General features: G+C 49.0%; 2 protein-coding genes across 2 annotated transcripts in view; both read left to right on the top strand.

Annotated features, from left to right (window-relative positions):
* LOC125943110 (uncharacterized) overlaps positions 1-9,506 on the top strand; it is a 492,224-nt gene that overhangs the window by 223,591 nt on the left and 259,127 nt on the right. The window lies entirely within an intron of this gene.
* The window catches only part of LOC119441655 (PCI domain-containing protein 2), a 49,997-nt gene continuing 40,653 nt past the window's right edge, over positions 163-9,506 (top strand). The window contains exons 1-3 of the mRNA XM_037706254.2: positions 163-346; positions 472-513; positions 7,163-7,284. Coding sequence (XP_037562182.1) covers positions 311-346; positions 472-513; positions 7,163-7,284 — 200 coding nt within the window. The 5' untranslated portion in view covers positions 163-310. The remainder of the gene's footprint in view (positions 347-471; positions 514-7,162; positions 7,285-9,506) is intronic.

Genomic DNA, 9,506 nt, shown 5'->3' with positions numbered 1-9,506 from the left:
CCCGAGTCCTTGACTCCTTGTCTGTTTTGCGCTGTTATTTCCCTAAACATGAATTTCCGCCAACTCGACCAAGTTTCTCTTATATTATTATTATTTTTTTTTTGCAACCTCCTTGGGCACATACAACCGCAGTAGCACCACGTGAAAAATCAACGTCGATCCAATCCAAGTAAACATTCAAGCTAATCCATCAATGGCGGCGCTTTCGCTGTAAACAAACGCGTCTTCCAAGCTTGCGTTCTTGTATTTCGTCTTTTTAAGCCTGTGAACTTACATTATCAGGCGCGATTTGGTTTCTATTCTCGTAGCCATGGCTCACACCACGATGAACCAGTATCTGCAGCAGGTTAGTGTGCTCATACGACATTGCGAAACGTGGTGGCGTGTGTGATCGGCGTTGTGCGGCAGATGCATATGTAGTTATGCGTCTGAATATAACGCGCGAGTGTGACTCTCTACATTTGCTCGCAGATCGACGAAGCTTTGCAGCAGGGAAGGGGCAAGAAAGCTGCGGTAAGTCCTCCGGCTACATTCAGCGTTATCCCCTACATGAAGTGAGTGTGTAGTGACACTTTCGACAACTGGTAGTCCGTGCACGCACGAACCGGAGTCGGTAGTAAGCGCTGTGCCGGCAGTCATATTAAAGTGAGTGCAGCGGCGCGGACTGTTGTAGTGTTCTTGTGGAGCCGCGAGGCTAATTTACTGCGAGTCTTACGATGCCGCTGTTGACAGGAGAACCGAACCTTCTGCACGTGTGTCTTGCCGGAAGTTTAAGCTGGAGCTCGAGGTAGCAGTCATTGGGCCTAGTGGCGCACCGTGTGTGCCACTCGCAGCGCTCGAAGGCCGTAGGACTCTATTCTAAGGACTGAGGACTGAACTAGAAGGATAGTAGAGTCCTCACTGAAATCTGAGCTTCGCAGTGCCCACAAGGAGCTAAGTACTCTTCCAGGCGATAGTTGCTGTTACCTGTAAAGCAGCTTCAAAACTTCATGTAAACTCCGTGAATTGACAAAAAGTTTGAATGTAGTCCAATGTTCTGCAGGAACTCGTGAGACGAAGATATTACACAGCCAAAAAATAATAAAGCACTTTCCTAAGGTAGTAAGAGACATATATTCGCAATGCACACAGACGGTCGCGCCGCGTAGTGGCCAGCGAAAGAAATATTTCATGGAAGGAAGGAAAGAAAATAAGAGGCGAAAGGCAGAGAGGTTAACCAGGTTAAGTGTCCGGTTGGCTACTCTGCACGGGGGGATGGGGTAAGGGCAGAAAAGATTAGAAAACAAGAGAAGATTGAAAAGAAAACAAAACAAAAAAGAACAAAAAAAAACACATCTGTCCGCACAATTCTATAGTTTTTCATGAAGTCCTGTTTCTTTCAAAAAGCGTACTAGCGCTTTTAAAGCAGTTCGTTCCGACGTCGGCTGGGACCAGGGACCAAGAATTCTGGCTTCCGTAAGGGGACGGCTGTATCTTGTCGAGCGTGGTTCTGAAGACTTTCCTTTGTGCACTAAAACGACGACAATCACACAGAAGATGTGCTATCGTCTCTTTGCACCCGCAAGTTTCACAATCTGGACTTGTGGCCATTCCCATCAGGTAGGAGTACGCGTTGGTGAATGCTACTCCAAGTCTTAGGCGACAAATGAGAGTTACCTCCCGTCGTGGTAAGCCATGTGGAAGGCGGAACTTCAGATTAGGATCCAGGGAACAGAGGCGCTGGTTTTTAAAGTCCGTTGAATTCCAGTGGGCTAACAGTAAGCTCGCGAGCAAGCGCACGGAGCTTTCTTGCTGCTGTCTGTTCTGGACATAGGGATAGCGACGCAATCGGTACTGGTATGTGAGGATCGAGCGGCTGCAGTCCTGCTTGCTCATTTCCAAAGATACCACAGTGACTTGGAAGCCATTGAAAGAAAATGTCATGTCCTTTGTCAACTGCCTGATGGTAAATTTCGCGTGTGTCCGCGACAAGTCGTTCGTGGGGTCCACGGCGTAGTGCAGAGAGCAGACTCTGGAGGGCGGCCTTGAAATCGCAGAAGATAGACCATTTCTGGGGTGGTTCCTGTTTGATAAATTTCATTGCTGCACACAGAGCTGTAAGTTCGACAGCCGTCGTCGATGTCAAGTGCGATGTCCGGAATTTTATAACTGTAGATTTTGCTGGGACAAATACTGTAGCTGCTGAACTGGAGTGCATGACCGACCCATCTGTGTAAACATGTAAGCAGTCACTGTGGACCTCATGTAGTAGCAATAATGCTGCCTGCTTCAATGCTGCTGACGGCATTTGTGCCTTCTAATTCACGCCTGGAATGGTGAGGCATATTCGAGGTGAATGCAGAGACCACAGTGGTAACGAAGGCCATGCTGCAGGGACGTAATTCGATGGTAGAAATATTTCAAAGAGTATCCGCACAGTCAATGGCACAGTGTTACCGTGTGGCTCTCTATGCGCGGGCACGTTTCTGTTTTGTTAACAGCTTCTGCATACGCCATGGAAGGAAAAAAAGTGTTGCGTGCCTCAGTGCACTAACCGAGCGGCGAAGGATGAGATAAGCCTTCGTTTGTTTCCGCTGGAAACGTATCTAAGAAGTTGGCGGTGAAGCTCCGGATCGGCAAGCCTGTGACTCCACCAATGAAAGTTTGTAGCGCATACTTCGTCGCTGAAGACTTCTTCTGGAGCAACATCGGTTAGCAGAATGCTAATCGTTGACATTGCTCACGAAAGCATAAACATTACGCTTTTATGATATGGTAGTTGTAGCTTACGTGAACGGCGCGTTCAATGTGGCATGAAAAGACAAGGTAACAAATTCGCACCAATGCCTAGCGACGTCCGAACGCTACCGCTACAGCCTAATATTTGTAAATAAGGCTGCCCAAACGCTCTCGCAACAGTTGATTATTTGTAGAGCCATTTAGGCAGCTGGGGTCTGGTTTTCGAGCCTAACTAGGTTCGGAGCTTCGCGCCGATCGCTTGCTCTGTGGCATATTTGCTTGCACTGGCCTTTTTTGATTGATTTCAAAACAAGATCGGTGGTCTTTTTCTGGCTTAAACCGAAAACGCTGCACTCTTGCCGTAGCGTTCGTTCTAGATACGCTTCACGTCGCCTACATCCTTCAGTAAGGTTAAGGGCATCATTCGCTGTAGGTGGTGGTGGTGCTGATGTTGAAGCAGGCGGGGTTAGCCTGGCATACATAGCCGGCAATTGTTCCGCCTGATCCTCTTTTGAGTTGAGATCAGGGGTGTGTCACCAGGTGTCGATGAGCCCCGTGTCTCGCAGGAAGGTTATCAGCAATCGTTGCGCTTTCTTCCTAATTTCCGCGGGCCCTCCAGGGAAAACGACGTCTTCAAAGGTCCTGGAGTGCGTAAGACCGCTCTTTTGCAGGCGGTCGACCATCGCTTTTCTTTCTGTGTCAAACTGCGGGCATAGCCAACTGAAGATATTCGATGTCGCCAATGTCACCAAAGAAGGCACAGAGTGGGGAAATGCAAAGCCCAGTCTTGAATAACCGAGCTGGAATGTACGCGGAGTCGGTTCTAATGCGGTGCAACAGCGTCGCTTCTTCGCGAGTAAATTCATGTCATAAAATAACAAGCACGAATGCACTTCTCGTTATGCAGCGGCATTCCGCAGCCGATGAGAATAAAATCTGAAAAAAAAAAGAAAGGAATACACTCGATGTGCGACGAGAAAGATGACAAAAAGCCCGGCGAGCTACCACACGGACGCCGCAGTCGCCTATTCTGATACTCTCTCGGTCCGCCATCATGGATCGCCTCGCGCGCCACCTGTAGTTCGTGTGCATTGCGAATATAGGGTGCTGCATATTTCGCTGCGCATGTTCGAAAAAAGGTTTTGCGCTCACCGCTGCACTGTTCTTGCTCGAATTTTGGAGAAAGATCGCATTTTGGAATCTATGCCGCTTAGTATAACATTTGCCACAGGTAATTGCTTGGTTTTTAGGGGGAAAAAAACGACAAATTTGCCTTCACTTATGGGATGCGAGCTGCTGCCGCGACAGTCGCAAGCATAAAATTATGTCGCTGCCAGCAACACAATTTTATGCTTGCAACGTTGCGGCAGCAGCTCGCATCCCCATAAGTGAAGGCGAATTTGCACTTTTTTTTCTTAAAAAGCAGGTTTTTCTTAAAAAACTGTGGCAAGTGCTGTACTAAACGACGTCAGGAGCTGCCAGCAGACGGCGACACAAATTTATGTTTACGACGTCACGGCAGCAGCTCGCATCCCCATAAGTGAAGACAAATTTGCTGTTTTTTTTTTCTTAAAAAGCAGACAATTAATTGTGCCAAGTGTTAGACTGAACGACATAGATTCTAAAATGTGATCTTTCTGCAAAATTGGAGCAAGAACAGTGCAGCGGTGAGTGAAAACCTTTTTTCGAACATGCGCAGCAAGATATACAGCACCCCGTGTAATTTAGTTAATTTTTGAGGCTTCTATAGACCTCTTGCATAATGCCAACAACCCTCTGTGCGCATTGATTTCCCGCCACCATCGTGAAGGGCGAGTGCTCACTGTTCGTCCGTATTCTTCGCTAATTCTAAAAGTGAAGCTCAGCTAAACAAACGTGTACAGTGAACACATGGCTAGTTATCTGTTTTTCGCACTCGTGAGCTACAGCACCGTTGTAAACTGCGCGTCACTCGCCTAAAGCCATGTGCGATGGGAGAAAAGATACTTCTGCAGGATTTATTGGCGCAGAGCACTAAGCTGTCGAAAGATGCCAAACGCAACGTTCCAAGCCTAAGATCTGCATTCTCTTCATTGTGAGCCCATCTTCACTTTGTTCTCCTTGATGCATCATGCCCCTTAAAGATTTAAGCTACTTTAGCTAATTTCCAAAGCGTAATAGGTACTTCGTCATCACTCTTTAAACTGTTGCCAAGCTTCTGTAACCTGCTGTGCGTGCGTCTTAGTGTCAAGATGTATTCTTTATACCAGCCCTGCCAAAAGTCACGTTTTTCACAGCGGAGCTGTTTATGCCGAGCGTAATCTGTCTGTCGTAGACAGAAAAAAAAAAAACACTCTCAAGCCGCACAAAAATAAAAATTGCTTGTCGGGCTGCGGATTCTAACCGCCGACTTTCGGTTTGCGAGACCACCACGCTAACCGATTCAGCCACTGTCAGTTCATAATACGCTCCCTTAAAAGCGGGGTGTTATGTGCACAGGTGGTCCGCACGCGCTCGTGCTTGGCACGCAGTTTGTGCCACTGCTCCCGCATTCGTCGTCGTCGTCTGCCTCCGCAGCTGGCTGCATTGCCACTAATCATTTCAGCAGAGAATTTTAACTGCAGAGCTGTGTATGTCGAGCATAATCTGTCTGTCGTAGATGGAAAAAACTCTGCGGAGCGATGGCGTCACCTCGCGTTGCCTAGTAACCTCCGGCGCAGGTGCGCGCTTGCTTCGCCCGACACATACACGGCTCCGCCGAGCTGCCGCCAGCTGCGCGCTACTGCGTATGCGCCGCGACGTCATCCCGGTGCGTCTGCGCTCGCCGCCCGTACACTGTGCATAGCTTTCGCCCCACTCCCCCTACGACTTCGCCACCAGCTGCGCGCGCACTACTGCGCCTGCGCCGCGAGTCAGACATGACATCACGGCCAACTGTGCATGCGCTCCTTCGTTCCGTATGAAAGCTGGTGCGCAGCGGCAGTGCATCAGACCTAGACATGGGGATAACAAGGAAGGTTTGCACTGCCGAGGAAGAAGCCGCTTACCGAAAATTGCGGCGCGCTGCTAAGCGAGACTGTCAGCGTCGACGCCGATTGGACCCAGCATGGTTAGCCGAAGAATCCACTGCAGAACGACGACTTGGCATTACTTCATATAACTTAGCATCACTTCGTATAGCCAGGACCAGCTAGGAACCGATCAGCTCCGCTGTGTCTTTAGCCTTGCGCCACTAGTGCAAGCTACCCCAAATTTTTTTGTTGTCTACATCTCCAGGCGCGCAGTGTGTCTGTGCTACTTGCCAAGTTCTCGCTAACTTGAGGAAGAGCAGTAGGATGTCTACATGGCAGAAAGTGCAAAGGAGTTAGTACTTCAGCTTCGGCACCGTCATGAGAAATGTAAGTGAGCAGTCTAAAAGCCACTTCGGCCATGCTATATGACGGCACTGGATTGCTACACCAGTGCATAAGATATCACCATATCGCAGCATGCCACGCTTCTATTTCCGTATAATTTGCTCTCATATGGAATTGGGAATTACATTAGACGGGAAAAAACTTGTAGCTCCTGCAGTAAAATAAGGCTTCTTCCCAACACTGCTTTTGCATTGTAGTACAGTCAACGACGCCTTCGTGGTGCAAGCACAGGAACATGGTAAGATATATTCTACCTATCCTGCTGCACGGAACCAAGCTTGCATTTTAAGGACATGTTATGCAGCGAACACACTATGTGTATGTCAGGACACCGCAGCAAACTCAGTGAGAGCTGTAGCAGAGCCTGTGTGGCCCATAAACTTCCTACGCCCATCCTGTGCTTGCCCGAATGTCTTCCCTTCACGATGATGGCAGGAACCCAATGTGCGCACAGGGTTGTCGGCATTATGCAAGAGGTCTATGGTTTCCTTGTTTACGGTGAAAAGCAACGCGATGGGGTCAGGCTATTTATGCAGAGTACGGATGTATATCACGGAAATCTTACCTAGCGTCAGGTTTATACTCGCGTGTTTTCAATTGGACACACAATTACTCTACGAGCAGACATGAAGATGGATGCTTATCTTTCGTGAATACACCAGTAGAATCCCTGTCAGTGATGTAGTTAGTAGATATGTGATGCCATCCAAAGGCATTCAAGCTCACGTTTCCTTTTCTGATGCCATTCTGGTGCTATGTAGGACGTGTAAATTACCCCTGGACACCTTGAGACTCCTAAGGGACCTCTCATTCGTATGAGCTGTTGACTTCCTTGTTGGCACATGGGTGATTTTTACACCGTATGTGCCAAAAATTCTTACAAGTGCCTCAGTGATACATTGCATGTCGGGGACTGGCACACGCTTCTGCTCATTTTTTTCCTGTACCATTTCACGGTACAAGGCTGGAATGTGGGATGGGCAGTGTGTTCATGTCCTACGGTAAGACATCCAGAATATTGCAATACAGCATTCGTGTTCACATTGCAGGAGCTGCTGTCATGCAAGCATGCGCACAGCGCAAGCTCTCGGCTCCAGGTGGAAGACCCCGAGCCAGCAGTACAACGCGTCATGGACGCCCCGTGGGACGAAGTGGTCTGTCAACACCTAAGGTTGGTACTTGGACAGTGTGTAAGGTTGCGAAGTACTGTCTCTAGATTTGTTAAAATTGGTTCAGCTAACCTCAAAACAAGAACGCACATATAGTCAAACCTTGATATAATGTACCTCGATTTAACGAAATTCGTGATGTAACAAACTATTTTTGTATCCCAATCTTAGTTTCATTGAAAACCACATATTTTTTCAACATTTAGTGAAGTAATATTATGACATGGTTTCTATTTAACGAAGTTTCCGACCATTTCAAGCATGTACTTGGAGTCTGTATGCTAGTAAATTTAGCAAAAAGGTATAAAAATGTCGGTCAAGGCACAATTTACTTCAATCGTCCTTCCGCATAAAAGGTCTGAACGACAAAAATGGCGTCAAAGTACACGCGTTGGGATGCAGCAGGCAGGAAACACCGCTGTACTGATTGTCACATTGGTAAACAACTTGGGGAGGTCGTGAGGCACACGGCAGCTTGCAGCACTCTGAGAAACATGAGAGCTGACGATTCCTTCTGCACAAAGGGGATGGGGTAGGAGTGAATGTGCGGCAATGTGATTAAGCACATGCCTCTCCCACTAGCTCACGCTCGTCCATACAAAGGCCGCGCACTGTATCTCGGAGGCCATCTGCGGCAAGCGCAAAGGCCAAGCCGAGACGGTTGGTGCCTGGATGCTCATTGTGTTCCCGTGCGTCTAGTGTTGGTGGTCGCATAATCTTAAGTTTCCTAGACACGGAGGGAAGCGTTCGCTTGCATTGTGACAGTGAGTGCGTAGTCTTAGAGTGACATCTGTTCGTGTTTGCCCGAGTGCACCATCCTTACACACCCCCTGCCTCATTTTGTGTATTCAGTGCACTCACTGCCTCTACAAGAGCAACTCGTGCAAAAGAGACCATTGCATATCAGTTGTGCCATCAATGGAGAGATCTTCTAAACACACAAGTTCAACTTCTGACAGTAGGTAAAATGCATATATTGTAACTCTCCCGCCCTGGCAGGGAAGCCATGGCAAACTAGTTTAGGTTGTTCCATCCTAACTTTGACAGATGAGAATACAGTGGAATCGCGACGATACGAATCTCACGGGGTCACGGAAAATATTCGTATTAGCCGAAATTCGTATCATCGAAACACAATTAAAACTAGCTAAATTAAAGAGTCGGAGGTGAACTCACTCGGGCACACGCATGTAAAAAGCATTTACAGTATAGATTACTTATAACGTAACTGTTTATAGTGCAGAACTGGCTACAACGTGGCCTTTTCCTACTCCCGTTTACCCTCCCATAGAACTCCATGTATACGCATACCACTTACAGTGCAGCCCCGTGAGACGAAATACCGGTTATAATGCGGCTTCCACTGGGAAAATCTCGCCGACAAGGGCGGTAGCGAGCACGCTTCTCAACGAGGTGCGCCCACCGACGGGAGAGGAGATCAACGAGGGCGATGCGGAGGAGGAGCATGAGTCCAAGGGTAATAAAATCGTCACCGCGCGCCGTATGTGCAAGTGAAAGCATGCCTTTCGCGCGGGGGACACGCGCCTTCACGCACGGAGAGCGAACGCACAGCGGAGAGCAAATGCAACTTCCGTCATGGCCGGGCGCGCCAGTCGAGCCCGGCCCTGCTTTTGTCGCGCGAAAAGCCGGGGGGTATGGGAGGGAGGGAAGGGGGGGGGGGCAACGCTGTGCTGTGGGGCACCAAATGCGTATCTTGCAACCGGGCACAAGGTTAACTGGCGACGCAATCTCCCATGCGAAAGGAGCAAATCGGGAAGGCAGCGCAGGAAGGAGGAAGCGGGTGGGGGGGCTTCTACTCTGCCAACAAATGTGTTCTTGTACTTTGCGCCTGTGCCGGCTGTTGGGGTTGTCGCGCGCACCGTATCTCGAAAGCGATCTCCACACGGCTCTGACCTTTGTATGCGCTGTGCTTACACCGCTCAGTTTCCGTTGAAGCGATAGACCACACTTCCCGACGCCTGCATGGGGAAAAGCGCAAAAGCAAGAAAAGCGCCACCGCGTCAAATTCTTCGCGCTCAGTCGCGGCCTCCGCGCTGTCCGGCGCTGTGTCCGCGCCTCCGCACCAAAAGAGAAAAGGAGAAAGCGCGTGACTGCACGCTGTTCTCTTTCGCGGCCGTCGGTGGGGCGGCGTTTATTCGTATAAGCCGTTCTCTAGCATGTTGCAAAGTAATGGGGCTCGGCCGGGACCACAGAAAAATTCATA

The sequence above is a fragment of the Dermacentor silvarum genome, chromosome 2 (assembly GCF_013339745.2).
Source record: "Dermacentor silvarum isolate Dsil-2018 chromosome 2, BIME_Dsil_1.4, whole genome shotgun sequence".
Taxonomy (NCBI): domain Eukaryota; kingdom Metazoa; phylum Arthropoda; class Arachnida; order Ixodida; family Ixodidae; genus Dermacentor; species Dermacentor silvarum.
This window is presented reverse-complemented; position numbering and strand designations above follow the sequence as displayed.